Source organism: Festucalex cinctus, chromosome 12 (genome assembly GCF_051991245.1).
Source record: "Festucalex cinctus isolate MCC-2025b chromosome 12, RoL_Fcin_1.0, whole genome shotgun sequence".
Taxonomy (NCBI): Eukaryota; Metazoa; Chordata; class Actinopteri; order Syngnathiformes; family Syngnathidae; genus Festucalex; species Festucalex cinctus.
Window position 1 is genome coordinate 22,164,099 of NC_135422.1, and position 18,353 is coordinate 22,182,451.

At 41.6% G+C, this 18,353-nt stretch overlaps 1 protein-coding gene across 4 annotated transcripts; it reads right to left on the reverse strand.

The window, feature by feature from the left end:
* Window positions 1–287: 287 nt before the first annotated feature.
* On the reverse strand, window positions 288–16,417 carry LOC144031131 (uncharacterized). Of its 4 annotated transcripts, XM_077537922.1 has the most exons (4): window positions 15,959–16,417; window positions 15,803–15,889; window positions 11,936–12,025; window positions 288–4,827 (listed from the first exon to the last, which is right to left on the reverse strand). In XM_077537922.1, exons 2-4 carry the CDS (start codon window positions 15,844–15,846, stop codon window positions 4,080–4,082), a joined length of 882 nt encoding a protein of 293 aa, XP_077394048.1. In that variant the 5' UTR covers window positions 15,847–15,889; window positions 15,959–16,417; the 3' UTR covers window positions 288–4,079. The 4 variants fall into 4 exon arrangements, 1 of the variants encoding a protein (XP_077394048.1); XR_013287445.1 differs by lacking the exons at window positions 11,936–12,025; window positions 15,803–15,889; window positions 15,959–16,417 and adding an exon at window positions 9,154–9,309; XR_013287447.1 differs by lacking the exons at window positions 288–4,827; window positions 11,936–12,025; window positions 15,803–15,889; window positions 15,959–16,417 and adding exons at window positions 8,108–8,461; window positions 9,154–9,309.
* Window positions 16,418–18,353: the final 1,936 nt, after the last annotated feature.

Here is an 18,353-nt window from a genome sequence, read left to right on the forward strand (position 1 = left end):
ATTCTAAATTTGGTGTGTGCTATTGGTGGGGATGTTACACAATGTATATATATATATATATATATATATATATATATATATATATATATATATATATATATATATATATATATATATATATATATATATATATATATATATATATATTATTTTATATTTTCTTGTTAAACAAAAAAGAGAACACCCTTAGAACAAAAAGATCCATACCCTATCCCTCTCCCCGGGCAAATATCTCATTGTCAATGGAAAAATATACCACATTAATCATGGCAAAAGGACATAGAAGAAAACAAAATATAACAAAAAATAAATAAAATAATCCAAAATTGAAGTAACAGACATCTCGTAAAGGCAGCTGATACAGTCCAAATTAGGCATCCAAATTAGGACTGCTTGCGCCTTTAATATACAACAAAAATGGGTTCCAGGTCCCTTCAAATGAGTACTCAGATCCTGATAAAGTCAATCTGATCTTCTCCAGTTCGAGAAAATGGAGTACCTCTTTAATCCAATCAGCAGGTGTAGGCGGAGCCGAGGACTTCCATCTCAGCAGAATTAGCTTCCTGACAGCAAAGTTGAGAATGCTATCATGTCCTTCTTATTTGAAGAAAGACGGAGCGCAGATGGAAGAACACCGAACATAGCAATCAACTTGCAGGCATTTTTTAAACGGCTTTCAGCTTTAAGTGTCAAAACGACAGGTGCACTTCGTGCCATTTTTAACTGTTCTAATGGAGTATATTGGCAAAAAGAAAACAAAGCTGCAAAGCTCGAGAAGACAGAATTGTCCCTTCCCAATTGCCAGACAGAAATGAATGATCCAAACAGACGTAAAAGAGGCTAAAATGGAAAATTTCTTTCACACATTTATTTTGTCAATATCCTGAAACCGAGGGAACAGACGGAAGCATCACGAAGCTTGCTAGCGGACGTACGTGTAACAAAACTAATGGAGTGACGATCATTTAGGAATCTGTTTCTAGCCCCAATCGACCCCTCAGTGAAAAAAGTCCTACCTGTCTTCCTTCACGTCCCGTTGTCCCTCCTCGGTCTGACTACCTTAAAACTACCTTACCACACCACACTAGAAATGACTGGAAGAATGACCTCCTGAATTATCAGCGACAATTAAGAAGAATAGTCCATTTTGATTCCTCGATATCAATACTATTAAAGACATTCTAGCCCAAATATGATTGGGTACCGGACATGCAAACACTCCTGTATCAAATTGGAAATTTGATAGAAAATTATCCAAAAAATGGTGACAAATCTACGCTATGATCCGGACATAAATGCGGAAGAATCCCAAACACTTGAAGAACAACTTTGTTCAAATGCCAGCATAATCCTTAGAAGAAGGTCTATGGCAGTGGTGCACAAGTTCGGTCCTCGAGAGCCCCTACCTATCCAACCTGTTTTCCATCTCTCCCTCCTTCAACGCAGCTGAATCTAATGATCAGCTAATCAGCAAGCTTTGCAGAAGCCTACTAATGATCCTGCTCATTAATCAGGTGTGTTGGTGGAGATAAATATGGAAAACAGGCTCGATAGGGGCTCTCGCGGACCGAACTTGGGCACTACCCGTGTACGGCAATTACAGAACCAAGAATACTACACTCCATTGAACAACCCTGTATATCAGGAAACAACCCAACTGATGACGACTATCTTGAATGATTTAGGTAGAGGGAACGTGCTGTCAAAAAAAGTAAAATATTTGAAGGGTCAAGACAATTCTACAGGTCATACCACCGGGATGACCAATCATCTCGGAATGTGGTAGTGAAAGCTACGAAATTGCGTCATACTTTTACTTGACACCCCGGTCAAGGAAGCATCCAAGTTACCTCAAAGACACTTTTTTTTTTTCAACACATATAAACAATGCAACTACAAAATCACTCCTTTCTATTCACACTAGACGTGAATAGCTTATATACAAATATTGACACCACTCTGGGACTGAAAACAGTACATGACATATTTGAAAAAAAAATCCGGAAGAGGGAAGACCTGATAATGAAATTTTGGAACTGTTGTACGTCAGTTTGACAAGAAATGATTTTGAATTCGATGGAAAGTGCTATCTACAAGTTAAAGAAACGGCCATGGGCAAAAAATTTGCACCAGCCTGCGCAAACATTTATAAAAAGTGGACTACACAATACACCCAAAGGAAATTCAATTTCTAGACACGACGGTATAAAAGATTGAAGACCTAAGCCCCTCTCTAGAACCTAGGGTCTACTACTTCATACCAACAGATACCCATGCACTGATCCACAAATCCAGTTTTCACCCCAAACACACCTTTAGCGGAATCATAAAGTCAAAACTACTTAGATTCAAGATTGTACGGACAAAAAGCATGAAAAGTACTTTTTCAAGCTTTAAGGATACTCAAAAACTCTATTTTAAGCACATTATTTATTTATTTTTTACCCAGTTGGACCCATAGCAACGCCCTTAGAAACCAAAAAACTTTTCGAGAATGACGTCACATCGAAAAGGGCCGAGGACTATCAGCCATTGTACTGCATTGCTTCCTGCTGTTTGCCATTGTTATTCGTCAAAATTCCAAGATGCATCTGCGCTGTGTGGTGATGGACATAGTTACGACATGAGCATCACCAGTTTTAGATATAGGAATAACTTTTGCAAATTTCATCTCATCTGGGAACGACCCAGTCTGAAAAGATAAATTACATATATAAGTTAGTGGCTGTAGGATTTCATTTATTATATTCTTAATTAACTTCATATCAAAACCGTTTGTGTCACTGCAGTTTTTTGTTGTACATTTTGCAACCAGGTCTCTTATCTCAGTGTCCCTGACTGGCTCCAAAAACATGGAGTGTTAAGTTTCCTGTATAATTATTATCATAGTGAGTGGAGGACTCTGGAATTTTCTTGGCCAGATCAGCTCCTACAGTTACAAAGAACTCATTGACTCTTTGACCGCCAAAAACGTTTAATGACGTACTCTAAAATCCTAATGAATACTGCCAAAAATGTTAATTTACGTTTATTACTTTCTCTCTCTCTCTCAATCTCTCTCTCTCTCTCTCTCTCTCTCTCTCTCTCTCTCTCTCTCTCTCTCTCTCTCTCTCTCAATGGGCAGCGCAACGTCTTGTGCAGCGCTGCCTTGTCACTAAACAAAAAACAGTGTCAAAGTCCCTGTTGTACAAAAAAAAATCTCTTTTCACAAAAAGCCAGTTTTTCTCTTAATATTTTGTATTTTCGCTTATGTCACTCAAATGACCTAAATTCAAATGGTGATTTTTTTTTTTTTTTGATGAAAAGAATGGAATCCAATCTTTCATATGGTATCCACCATATTTATGTCATTATACCGCACAATATTCTGTTTGCTTTGAAAGATGAGTGAAAATGCTCCAAATCGGCTGGCACGGTTTTTGGATAATGTTTGGCAGTCAAAGAGTTAAAATTGTTTGCAATTACTTCTGTATTCACTACTTTTTTATTGTTAACATTAAAATAGTCAGGATAAGATATAGTTTATCATTTTTTTCTTCTTTATAACTTCATTCATAATATCCCATAATTTGCAAGTGAAGTTTTTGTTTTCATCTAGTAATTTAGTATAATACTGTTTTTTTCAGTCCCTTAAATTAGAATTTAGTTTATTTCTGTATTTTTTGTATCTGTCCTCTGCCTGTTTGGCTCTTTGTTTAATAAATATCTTGTATAGATTGTTCTTTTTCTACAAGCATTTATTAGTGACTTATTCATCCATGGTTTAGATTGTGATTCATGTTTCTGAGATTGCAATATTTTTTTATTTTTTTTTTGAGCTTCTGTAGATATTCTTTAATATGTCCAAAGTTAGTGTATGGGCTCCTACTGTTGAGGTGGATTATTGAGAGTTTACCATTGAGATTAACTTATTTGTTGAATTGTTCATCAGTGTATTAGTGGCACTTGTCCGCTTTATTGTTGTAGAAGTTTGAATCAGGATCAAATATTCCATTCGGATCGTTCAAGACATAGTCCACAAATTGATCATCTAAATCCAGGTAGTTTGGAGATGTGGGGGTCAGTTATTTGGGACATATTTAATTTTCGTGTACTTGCAGCTCCTGTAATCTTCTGATCACCTTGGTTTTGATCTCCTCTGGTGAGCTCCCTTGTGTCTTGATAAAGACTTTGCAATTGGCGGTCCAGGTCGCCATAATTTTCCCATCTTTCCTCAGTTGACGTGCCTTTCTCGCGATTTCAGCATTCTTTTTGGTCAGGTTTTCATTTAGAAAGACATTCTTGCCTTTCAGTTTTGGGTCTTGCTTGAGGAGTGCAATCTTGTTCTTTCTGTTTGTAAGTGTCATGAAGACCATTGGTGGTTTTCTCCCTCCAGATGGAAGTGTGTAGCACTCTTGGATGTGCTTCGATTTCACTATTATTCCAAATTCCCGAAGTTTGGTTATCACCTGTTGCTCCACTGATTCATTATCAGGATTTCGATCAGAGTCCTCCTCACTTCTTCTGGCCGTGGCTTGCACATGCGTGCGCGGCCTGACTTTGATGCCGGTGATGATAACATCATTGATACGAGATTTTTGGTCAAGCTCATCTACCTGTTCCTGCAAGATGGCAATTTGCAGGTCTTTCTTTTTCATCTCCTCCTTCTGGGCTTGAACCACATTCCGCAGCTGTTGCATCTCTTCCAACAGCTTCTTATTAGATTCTTGATGCAGCTTCTGATTGGATTCCTTCATCTGCTGACTTAGATCCGTTATGGTTTTATCCATTTTTTGGATAAAAGTCTTTAGTTCTTCAATGTCGTCCGTTCTTTTCCCACTAGGCATGCTGTAAAACAAAAAACAATGGAGTTGTTGTTAGAGCTGCGCCACAGGGCGTGTACTCACAGAGCAATAAGTTGCGTCCTACTCTATCAGAGTCAGGAAGCAAAGTGAAATGTTTTAACGATTGTCAATCTGTTCTTTTCGTAAATTTTGTAAACTACTTTTGTTTTCTCTTCTTTGCTCTGAATGTCGTTACTGTGTTTGCTGATGCTTCTCTCCGTGTGCAAAGGACGAGTTGCCTTGCGTATGAAATGTGCGCTACAAATAAATTTGCCTTGCCTTATTTATTTGACTGAACCATCCACTACAATTATATGTAATGAAGAAGTTATCATTATATAGGTATTACTCTGTAATGTTGATAAGACAGAGGCCATTGATGTTTTGTCTGATATCCCACTGGAGCTAAAACAACAAAATGGGTTTTGCTGGCCAAAAGAGGGAATATAGTATTTGGGAATTATATTCCTCTCTCATTAGACAACTTGTATAATTCAAATTATGGCAGAATAATTACTACTATAAAAAGTGACTTAGATCGTTGGTCAGCACTGCCTCGCTCACTCCTTGGTAGGGATGTAACGATACGGGCAGTATCGTGATATCGTGATATTAAAACTGCCACAATATCGTCGGCGTCATGTTCACAATATTTAAAAGGAACACATCAGTTTAAAAAGTCAAGTTGATTTCTATTTGTGCAGTTCTAGTACCCTCTGGTGGCTAGTTTATTAGTGCAATTTAATTTTCATTAGGGATGTTTTGGCCTTCTATGTTTAAAATCTATGCTAATGGTCAGATGAAGCAGAAGGTAACATGCTTGTGAACCAAGTCAATATGTGGAGGAACTCAATATATGCGTGCATTAGCAAGTAAGTACCTCAATATTAAGTCTTATGAGAGATTGTTTATATGCATTGCTGTAATTTACAAAAGCACAATCTTGTGGGCTTTTTTGTGTGAACTCATTTTTATTTTTATTTTTATTTTTTTTACAATATTGTGACCTTTATTAGTATCGCCAACCTCCCCACAATATCATGATAATTATTGTATCGTGGCCTTTACATCATGATAATATCATATCGTGATGTTTTGATATTGTTACATCCCTACTCCTTGGAGGCATAGAATCTATCCGTATGAATGTTTTACCAAGGTTTTTATACCTATTCCAAATACTGTCTTTAGAAATTACCTAGGTCTACATTTGAAGAAATGGGCAAATTTTTTTCAAAATTCATATGGCAGGGGAAGCACCCTATAAAATGTGGAACACTTCAAAGACTTAAAACACACTATGGAAGAGAGTCAGGCCTGCCTTCAAGCTGCCAACTCACATCTGTGTTCTGTCTAGCATTACACAATTGAAATCCATCACTCCAAATAATTTCAATGTGGGCTTTCAGAAATGAGCTGATCAGGGTCTTGTCTATGTTAATCACTTGGTGGATATAAACAGTTTTGTTTGTTTGTTTTTTGTTTTCTTTTAGGTTTGTTTGGCCTCAGCATTGCATCTCTGCTTTTTGCAGATGATGTGGTGCAGTTGGCTTCATCAAGCCGGGATCTCCAACTCTCACTGGAGCGGTTCGCAGCCGAGTGTGGGATGAAGCGGTTGGGATGAAGATCAGCAATTCCAAATCCGAGACCATGGTCCTCAGTCGGAAAAGGGTGGCCTGTCCTCTCCGGGTCGGGGATGAGATCCTGCCCCAAGTGGAGGAGTTCAAGTATCTTGGTGTCTTGTTCACGAGTGAGGGCAGGATGGAGCGGGAGATCGACAGGCAGATCGGTGCAGCGTCTGCAGTGATGCGGACTCTGTATCGGTCCGTCGTGGTGAAGAAAGAGCTGAGCCAAAAGGCAAAGCACTTGATTTACCGGTCTCTCTACGTTCCAACCCTCACCTATGGTCAGAGCTGTGGGTCGTGACCGAAAGGACAAGATCCCGGATACAAGCGGCCGAAATGAGTTTCCTCCGCAGGGTGTCCGGGCTCTCCCTTAGAGATAGAGTGAGAAGCTCGGTCATCTGGGAGGGACTCAGAGTCAAGCCGCTGCTCCTCCGCGTTGAGAGGAGCCAGCTGAGGTGGCTCGGGCATCTGGTTCGGATGCCTCCTGGACGCCTCACTGGGGAGGTGTTCCGGGCATGTCCCACTGGCGGGAGGCCCCAGGGTCGACCCAGGACACGCTGGAGAGACTATGTCTCTCGGCTGGCCTGGGAACGCCTTGGGATCCCGCCGGCGGAGCTGATTGAAGTGGCTGGGGAGAGGGAGGTCTGGGTATCCCTCCTAAAGTTGCTGCCCCCGCGACCCGACCTCGGATAAGCGGTAGAAGATGGATGGATGGCTGGATGGTTTGTTTGCATAAGTTAGGTTTGTTCATCAACATCGTTTTATATCCACGTGTTATGCTATTATGTTGTTTCCCTTGTTTTCTGAATGTATCGTGCATGTACAGTATGTCTGGCACATGCATCACATTAATAACAAAAATAATTATCGTGATGTTTCAAACTGCGTCGTTTGCCCTGAAAACCTTGAACTTAAATAGCACAAATTCAACATTATTCATGACAAGAGCAGTGTAGAGTAAAATGGGACATGCACTGTAGCAATTATTTTCTCGTGAATGTATCTTATGGAGGATTTGAGGCTTTTGAAGTGGCATTTCATGTTTTTAACAGAAATCCAAGATGACAGCCCCTTTGTCATGTTGCTACTCTCAGTGCTTAGTGCAGCTCAAATATAGTCTGCACTGTGGAAGGACAGTGAGTAGCCGTTCTAGCTTTGCAGCCGCAACTTGCAGCCAAATAGTGCAAGGCACCATTATTACAATGGTTGTGCTGTTTTTATCTGCCTGACAATCTAGGCACAACGTCTCAAGTTGAAGTGTCTAGAAGAGCGTCCACAGGCAGTTCTTTTTTTTGGGAGCACACTGAATAACCAAACAGTATTATTTGAACAATTACTCTTTGTGCTTCCGAATGGCCTGAATGAAGTAGTGCGTGCTTTCAGCGTATAGCGTACCCAATATATCCAGTTCAAAGCTGGTAAAAAAAAAAAAAAGACAACCTGACTGTAGTTTAATATTATTGATTATGCTGATGATGAAGCTTTATTACACAAAATCCAAACACAAACAGACCAACTTCACAATAAAAAAGAACAAAAAATACATTCCAATATACCTGAAGAAGCATTATTTATATTATTATTATTATTATTATTATTATTGTTTTGTGTAAGTTCTATCATGACACGACGTGAGGAGGTAGGACTCAGACGCAGATGTAAAGTTGGCCAACAAGGCTGCAGCTTTAATAACACGAAAACCAAAACGCCTCTTAAAGAGGGAAAAAAGGCTGAACAAAAAGAGCTCCACACGGGAGATACAAAAAAGGGCACTCAAAAACAGGGACAACAAAAGGCGCTCCACAAGGGAGGAAAACCAGGGCAAACTAAAGGCGCAAGACAAGGCAAGGCTAGACATCAAACAAGGACTGTGGTACGAGGACTGAGAGGACGCTTCCATGCACTGAGATATGTGACACTTCGGCACAGAGGGGAGGAATCAGGTGGCTTTTATGTCCGGGTTGATTGGGAACAGGTGGTGCTGATCATGGGCGTGGACCGGTAATCATTGAGCTGCAGGAAGGGTAAGTGACCTGGGGTGAGAGTGGAGTCAGGACTATCAAAATAAAACAGGAACATGACTGTAAAAACAAAAGCATGAACCGCCACTCTGGTGGCGGCGTGACATATCAATTGTGTAAATTTTTGTGTGCATAAGATTATTTGGTGTACACGTTCATTTGTATTTGATTTGACTTTGATTATTATATTATTATTAGTATTGTTCTCTTCTTATCTGTCCATGTGTATAGTTGCAAAGAGGAGAACTTGTGGGTCGAGAACTCAATTCCTTATCTATGAGCTCTTCAAAGGAATCCCAGTCTGCTTCACTCACGGTATACATGTCATCCATTTTAATTGTTGTGATGTTTTTAAAAACATATACTTCCTTAAAAGCTTAAAGTGTTAATTTTTGGGGTTAATGTCAATAATGAAGTGCGCACAGTGTGGTTGGCATTGTAACCTTTTTTTTTTTTTCGTCTTTGGCACGTTCGTCATATAAGGATCACGTGACTTACGGCAAGGAGCGTACAGCAAGATGGATTTTTAAAGTATTGAAATACACAGTTATAATTGTGATTATTATTATTATTATTAAATATACTCATAATGATATTTTACCAGCGAGCTAATGAGGTCAGACAATATAGAATATGAATGGTCCATGAATGATTGTGAATGAATAGTTCAAAAGTTGAATTCACCTCTTAAAATGGCGCGTGCTCTTCGTTTAGCTTGTTAAATCGTTCCGCCCGACTGCTTCCTTAACCCCTCACCCAGCAAGTTGAGCTCGTCGCCCCATTGTCACTCGTCATCCCGGCACTTTGTGAATCACAAACGTGAGAGACGCATGGAACGCAGACACCCCCACCACAAAAATAAAAATAAAAAATAAATGCTAATTTCATCACCACCAGATGTCAGTGTCATCCTTTGTATGATGTCACCGCAATTCTATGTGCCGCTTCTTGCACTAGAGACCTCTTCAGTTTGTAAACAATGTGACGCAATTTAAAGGGCGGGGCTTACCTGGAGGCAAAAACACTTCAATGGCGTGTGGTTCTAACACCGGTCAGCATATTTTCACCGAAAAATCACGTCGGAAAGGACGCGGAAAACGGCCATTTGAGTTCATATGTGAGTAAACTGATAAAAATAGAATAAACAGACAAACCAGCGTTGTTTACTTCTAGCTGCACTTCGTTGCCTCCAGCGGTTGTTTTTGCCTCCAGTAAACACCGTGAAGTCATCGTTCCGTAGGCCATGAAGGGGTACATAGGGTTCTCAAATGGGGGTACGCATGATTAAAATTTGTAATCTTTATTGATCTTTATTTGTAACTTAGCTAATTATTTGCCTTTTTAATTTTTATTTTAGTCTTTTGATTTCCAAATAGTTAAAGACCAAGCACAAATGAAGTTCCGAAATTTAATAACTCAGACAATGATGACACCACTTTTTTTTTTCTCTCTCTCTCAACTAAAAATGTTTTTCATTATGAGGGGGTACTTGGCTGAAAATATTTCACAGGTGGTAGGCTAAATCACTGAAAAAAAGTTTGAGAACCACTGCACTATAGGATCGCATGTGTACCGTGGCCTATCTCACAACTGCCTTTGGACGAGAGACTCCCTGAACTGGTCGTGAGCAGTGGCGTCTGGCATGAAAAGTTGAGTGGGTTTACAACATTGGGTACTTTACATTCACAAGCAGAAAAGCCTACACTATAAATTCTAAGTCAATTCAAGATCACAATCCGGTGGAAAAGCTCTATATACTGTAAATAGTAGCCTACCATTTATTCATATAGCCTTATAAATTAAGGCTATGAATAAAAGATTAGAATAGTTCAAAATAGGGCTGTGCAATAAATCAAATCCAATTACAATTTCAATTATTACACTCCACAATTACAAAACTGGCATAGCTAGTCATAAACAAAAATAAAAAAAAATATTAATACTTATTTTCATTCCTGCCATTTTTGCCAAAAACGCCTAAAAAAAGGTGCGTCAAAAGTCAATTTGAAGCTGCTTTTGACTATCTGCATAGTTTTGGTCTCTTTTTGAAGATAACACTTTGAATTTTCCTCCCAAACAGAATCTGTTCAAGTGCTACTGGAACCGAGTAATGGAAATTTGAATAAAAAAATAAAAAATAAATAAAAAAGACAAATTTTATGGTTGTCAATTTTTCACAAAATCTGCCTTGAAAATGAATTTAGAATGGTGACTAGGACTTGAAAACACTACAGGATCAAAGCTTGAGGTCTTCCCTAATTCCAGTTCAAGTTTGACAATAATAGGACAGAAAATGAGCATTTTACACAGGATTTTCCAAAACGTGGGTTTATCAGAACATAAAGTGTGCCATTTGGGTCACCCTTGAAAGCTCACGTCAAGTCTGATAAAAATTCATTTGAATTTGTCATTATTTTATTCTAGCCATATTAGAGAGACTATATCCACATTTAGACATCATTTTGACATGAAATCAAAGCGAGGGCAACAAATAGATATGCATCTTTATGACGCTCTATTACACGCTTTCTGTCATCAACATTTAGTAGCCGCTCATAGAGTGTGATATTTATAGAAACTGGAGATGGCTGGTTTGAAAACTGACCCTACCTTCTGCCCCCTGCTGTTTTCACGAACCTAATCAAATCGCCGACTTTTCCGGAATGGGGAACAGCACACGATACATGTCACCACACTTAATTAATATTCACGAGTCTAGGGAGGGTCAAAATCGGCGGTCCAGTCATGCTAAACAGATGTAAACAGTCTACTAGTGAGATGTCTACGGCGCTAAATCTGCTAATTCTGTCTGAGAATGATATCCCTGGTGCCAAGTTCACTGGTATAGACGTTGAAGAACATACTAATGTTCAATTGAAGAGATGACTTGCGTGTAGAGGGCTGAAAAAGATGAGGAAAAGAGCCGGCCTACAGGTAAAGTTTTTTTTTTTCTCCCCCTCAAAACATTGTCCTACGCGACTGACACTGACATTCTCCAGTTTCAACAAGCTATCCTTCCTTTACCACCATATGCCCTGTCTGTCATATCTGGTTGTCTTACGTCTTTCATAGTTGTTGGGGTACATTTTTTTGCTTTTTTTGTGTATGTGTCTAGCATGTGTGCGTGTCCCTTGGGCAGTTGGTGAGTGTGTGTGCAGTTGGAGTGGACGCTAACTGTGTGGCTCAAGCCACGTTCACGTTAACGATCGTTAATGTGATTTGAAACACGTAATTCGACACCCCTGTTACAGTCTTTGTTAGAATGTATGTAGTAAGTGTACATTTACTAGTTAAATGTATGAACATCTGCAATTGGCTGGCAACCAGTCCAGGGTGTCCCCCGCCTACTGCCCAGAGCCAGCTGAGATAGGCGGCAGCACCCCCTTTGTGAGAAATAAGCAGTCAAGAAAATGGATGGATGGATGGATGGATGGATGGATGGATGGATGAACATTGATCTACTAACCTTGTAAAAAATGCTCGCTGCAAATCCGTGAATAGTTTGTGGGCTGTCAGTCCTTTCTGTTGATTGCCGCTATCCATCGACGTCTTTTGTCTTCATTAGAAGGTATTAGGTAAAAAGCAACAATTGGTTTACTCCCTTGTCTGTTTGTACAACCGACCGCACAGCAAGATATGACAATTTTATAATTGAATCTGTCACATTGGACTGTCCTGTTTGCTGAGCCGCAAATAAAGCGGTTTTGGATTAACTCAAACACTTGACAATTTTTTGGATCAATTTACATGGTGTCAGAAGATGGCGACGGACGTGCAGCTTCAGAAAAATGGCGAAGTTTAACCCCCCCGGAAAACTTTCCGTTCGACCGCCCGACGGATTGGGCTGATTGGAAGCAGCGGTTCCAGCTTTTTCGAGTGGCTACGAAACTGAATAAAGAGGACGGCGAGGTACAAGTCTGCTCCTTGATATACGCGATGGGCCCGGAAGCGGAGAACATTTTTAAGTCGTTCACTTTTACGGATGAGGCGGATAAGGAGAGATTCGACGTCGTGTTGGGAAAATACGACGAATACTTCTACCCGAAAAGGAACATCATCCACGAGCGAGCGTGTTTCCACCAGAGAGTACAGCGACCCGGTGAGAAAGTTGAAATGTTTATCAGAGCTCTATATGAACTATCAGAACATTGTGACTTTGGGGCACACAGAGAAGAACACACAAGAGATCGCATAGTGGTGGGAATCAGCGACAAAGAGATGGCTCGTAAACTGCAGCTTGAGACACAGCTGACATTAGCTCAAACTATCCAGGCTGTCCGCCAGTCCGAGGAGGTCACGAGACAAGTGCACGAGCAAGGAGAAGCTTGCGCAGCGGTGCAGGAGGTCTCACACGTTAAGACCACAGACAGAGGAAAACAGCAGTGGAAAAATAAAAAGCAAGCAAATGGAGAGCGCACAGAGCTGAAGTGCGGAAGATGTGGAAAAATAAAGCACAGAGACCAAGACAAATGTCCAGCTAAGAAATCATCATGCAACAAGTGCAAAAAGGTGGGTCACTGGGAAAGAGTATGCCACAGTAAATCCATTAGTGAAGTGACTGCTTAGACTGTTTCACAGACACCATATTTCCTTGGGGCTGTCACAGACAATAGCGAAGAGAGTGATGAATGGATTGTAGAAATTGTGATTGGTGCAACACCGGTTCAATTTAAAATTGATACTGGGGCAGATTTAAATGTCATGGAGAAAGAGACATTCAACAAGTTAGTCCCGAAGTACAAACTTGTGCAGTCTGATATTCCGCCAATGAGCAGCCCTGGTGGTCAGCTAAACTGCATTGGGAAATTCCTGGCAATGCAAAGTACAAGGAAAAGTGCTACTCATTCACAGTGTATGTGATTCACAGTCAGACATGCAACAACCTTCTAGGTAAAAAGACAGCATGTGCAATGGGACTCGTGAAACGTGTTGAGGAAGTGCACAATGCATTTGGCAAGCATGGGACTCTCATGACCGAGCCAGTCAGAATCCAACTTAAAGAGAATGCTGAACCATATGTGGTGTACACCACTCGACGTGTACCCCTGCCTCTTTTGGAGAAAGTAAAAGAGGAATTGCAGAGCATGGAGAAAAATGGGGTCATTGAAAAAGTGACTGAACCAACAGACTGGTGCGCACCCATGGTGCCTGTCCCAAGATGGACCGGCAGTGCGTATCTGTGTGGACCTAAAAAGGTTGAACGATGCTGTGAAAAGAGAGAGGTATTTACTCCCAACAGCCGAGGAGATCACCGCAAAGCTGAGTGGAGCCACCATGTTTACGTCATTGGATGCAGCATCAGGCTTCTGCCAGATACCTCTCCATCCAGAAAGCATAAAGTTGACCACATTCATTAGGCCTTTTGGGAGATATGCATTCAAGCGTCTGCCCTTTGGCATCACCAGCGCTCCTGAAATCTTTCAGAGAAAAATGACTGAGACCCTGAGTGATCTTGATGGAGTGGCCATCTACATGGACGACATACTTGTGTATGGCGACGCAGCAGAACAGCATGATGAGCGCCTAAACAAAGTACTGGAGAGAATTGAGTCAACAGGCTTGAAGTTGAACAGAGACAAGTGCGGGTTCTGGAAGAACCAACTCCACTTCCTGGGTCAGGTCATCAACATGTCAGGAGTAAAACCTGACCCTGACAAGTGAAAGCCATCAAAGAGCTGCCAGAGCCACAGAACGTCCAGGAACTGAAGCGTGTCCTAGGCATGTTCACATACTTGGGGAAGTATATCCCTCATCTCTCAACACTGGGCCCAGCCCTTATATGAACTGTTGAGATCCAAGACTACATGGACGTGGGACCACCCACAGAAGGAGGCATTTGAGCGTATCAAAGATATTCTGTCAACGTCTCCCGTACTCAAGTTTTATGATGTGAACCGAACTACGGCTGTATCGGCTGATGCCAGCAGCTATGGCATTGGAGGCGTGCTGCTTCAACAACACGACGGGGACTGGAAACCAGTTGCTGACTGTTCTCGCTGTTTGTCAGACGCTGAAACCAGATATGCCCAAATAGAAAAAGAATATCTGGAAAGTGTCTGGGCATGCGAAAGGTTTGAGATGTACCTGGTTGGGCTGGAGAACTTCAAGTTGGTCACCGACCATAAACCACTGGTGCCGCTGATGAACAAAAAGGATCTGGATAACGTTCCTTTACGTTGCCAAAGACTCTTGATGAGGCTTATGCGGTTTAAGCCTACAGCTGAATATGCACCAGGCAAGACGCTCACTGTGGTTGACGCACTGTCCCACAGCCCATTGCAGTGCACAACAGAGGTGAGTGACACTCATTCAGATGTTGAATGTTACGTTGCAGCAGTCATCACCAGCATGCCAGCCACACCACAAAAATTGGAGGCCATAAAGTTAGCCACTGCAGCTGACAGTAACTTGCAGATGCTACTGCAGTATATCAAGTCAGGTTGGCCAGACTATGTAGGAAATGTTCCTATTGCCATCAGAGACTATTACCCAGTTAAAAGTGAACTGTTAGAGTACGAAGGGATTGTCACAAGAGGATGTCGCATGTTAATTCCAGCCACTTTGAGAGGTGACATCTTGGATCGGATCCATGACGGACATCAGGGCCTAACCAAATGCAGAGAGCGGGCCAATGCATCCATGCGGGCCAATGCATCCATGTGGTGGCCCGGAATCTCCACTGACATTAAAGTGAAAGTGGAATCCTGTCAAACCTGCCGTGAAATGAAACACACCCAGCGTAAGGAGCCCCTCATCTCTACTCTTCTGCCTGACAGACCTTGGTAAAGGCTTGCAATTGACCTGTGTGATCATAACAAGCACACATACCTGGTAGTATCAGATTACTTTTCCAGGTTCATTGAAGTACTCCACATGACGACAACTAATGCCTCACGGGTTGTGCTGAAGTTGAAATCACTATTTGCTCGCTATGGCTGCGCGGACCAGGTTGTTTAGGACAACGGACCTCAATTTGCATGTGAGGAGTTTCAGCAGTTTGCACGTGACTTTGATTTTCAACACATTACCTCGACCCCGCATTGTCCACAAGCCAATGGGCATGTTGAAAGAGGAGTACAAATTGCGAAGAGGATTCTGAAACAGAAAGACCCTTTACTGACTCTCATGTGTTACCGTGCCACACCATGCGCCACAACAGGCGTGAGCCCAGCTGAATTGCTTCTGGGGAGGAGGATCAAGACAACGCTTCCGACACTTGAGTCGAAGCTCCAACCCCAATGGCCAGATCTACATGATGTAAGGAGTAAAGATGCAAGGGAGAAACAAAAACAAGCCTTTTACTTCAATCAGCATCATGGCATAAAACCTTTACCTCTCTTGAAACCTGGTGATTCTGTTCTCACGAAGCTGGACCATCAGAGTACTTGGGGAACTCCTGCTGTTGTTACTGGTGACAGCACTACTCCAAGATCATACAAATGTCATCGAGACGCACAAGGGGGCGACTCTGAGACGCAACCGTCGTTACCTGCTGAGCGTGCCTGCTTCTTCGGGTGTCACATTCCCCCCTCCGATTCAACATCTTCAGCCAGGTGCTGTTGTCCAACTGGCTGAACCCCCACCGGACACCCTGTTGGCGTCCACCCAAACAAGACTTTGCCTCAAGAGCAAGAAGGTCAGAGATTCACGCGCTCTGGCAGGCTGAGCAGACCAGTGGACAGACTGAATCTGTAAGGGTGTACGAAGAACACTGCCCAATGCAGATCAAAGTTACCCTTGGGAAAAAAAAAAAGAGAGAGAGAGAGAAAAAGGGAGAGAATTGAAAGAATTGAATGTGATCATTTGCATTGGTTATATAGCTCTTCTTGTTTTTTGAGATTTTGTTAATTGAAAGCTCTTTTTTTTTGCACTGAGAAACGTAATTTTGTTTTGTTCTGAAAGGTTAGTAAAGAAACAAAACCCAAAAGAAAAAAAGGGGAGATGTCATATGAGGACTATGTGCAACAGGACTTTACGACAGTAGTCCGGCATGCCGTAAAGCACTGCTATGGGGTTACTATAGCAACGCCCGCACGTGTGCTGTGTGCTGTTCTTTTCCGTTAACGCTCACATTGGACTGTCCTTTTTGCTGAGCCGCAAATAAAGCGTTTTGGATTAACTCAAACACTCTTGACAATTTTTTGGATCAATTTGCAGAATCGACTAGACAAAAGACTTCACGCTGTACACTATTCAATTATTACAATCCAGGCAAGTGGTTCTTTTGCCTTCCATACTTCAGGAGGGGGCGTTCCCATGGCGGAAGTGACGACACATGCAAATGGTTAATAGACTATGTGGTATAGTGTTTTTGTTTTTGCTGTGGACATTTTGATGAGTAATGAGGAAAGCCACACTGAGTGTTGACCCATCCAAAGACGAAGGCCAAGTTACTGAGAAAGAGTGGCCAGAATGTTGGTTGCAAGCTCAAGTAATGTATTTTTTATTTTATTTTTTTCAAAAAACTACACATGGCTGATAAGAAAAAACAAAAAGTTGGGCTGTAGTACGTGCAGCCAAGTGCGAGTCCGTGTGGACATGCAGTAAGGACAGAGAGCTTCACAGGAGTGGTGTGAGTGCTTAATCTCATCCATCCATCCATCTTCTTGACCGCTTATTCCTCACAAGGGTCGCGGGGGGTGCTGGTGCCTATCTCAGCTGGCTCTGGGCAGTAGGCGGGGGACACCCTGGACTGGTTGCCAGCCAATCGCAGGGCAGTGCTTAATCTCACCATGTGGAAAGGGTAAAACTGCACAACAGCCCTCACTGCGAAAGAAAAGAGAACAAGGACTCTGTTTCCCACAAGAAAGCATTTGAAATTAAGAGCAAGGCCACACAAAATGCAATGCAAAAACACATTTAAGATATGCAGAAGGCTGACGACATATCAACCTGTAATGGTTTCAGGTTTCAGTTTACAAGATTGGCAAACATGGTCGTCCCTTTATAAGACAATAGATGATGTCCAGCTACAAAAATATTTTTAGATCAGCTTTACGCTCTCTACCAGAGTTAAGTGAGTGTGCTCACAATCTTGGACAGCGTCTCCTTGTGATTGGACGTGTATTATCAGTGAGTTGGGTTATCTTCTAGTGAAAGAACAGTAAAAGCAGTGTGGGAGAACTACCAGGCTCTGCAGCACCAGCAGGGACAAAAGAGAAAGAGCAAAATACAAAGGTCTGGATGACATTCTCACTTCTCTTTCTTTTGTGGTCAACCTTGCCGTCACATATGATGTTCTCACAAAACTAAGTGATTTGTCAAGAACCCTCCAGACACGAGACATGACTCTCGATCAAGCAGATAAACTGCTGGCTCGTCAAATCCGGGTGTTTGAGTCAGTGATAAACACACCAGGACCACTCACACAAACTGCCGTTGAAGCATGTAAGGACATCTTCAAAAATGTTACTCTGCATGAAAATCAGAAGGTATCAAAAATCAATCCTGGCCAATTTTTTTCAAAGCCTGGCTGAAAATGAAAAAGAGCAGGATGACGCCAACTACCTCATCACACGTCAGTAGAACCTCTTCTGAAAAAACTGAGTCTCCTCACAGACATCAAGGTCTTGCAAGTCTGACTCCTGGCCTCCAAATGTTGATATTCAGTTTGGGAATGCAGAGGTCAGACGATGATGTCACAGACTTAGAGTGGAAGAAAGACAAAGTGTCACAGGATTTAAGGAGTAATTAGACCTAAAAGCTGCCAAGACACCAGCATCCTTCGAGGCTCTCCTGCTAAGGAAGCCCAAAAGTGTCAAAATTCAATAAATAAAAAGGCCATTTTGAAATTACTATCCTTTTGATAAATAACAATTATGTAATATGGCCATTAAATTGTAAAATGAGGTGTTAGTATTATTATGAAAAGTGTTATACTATTC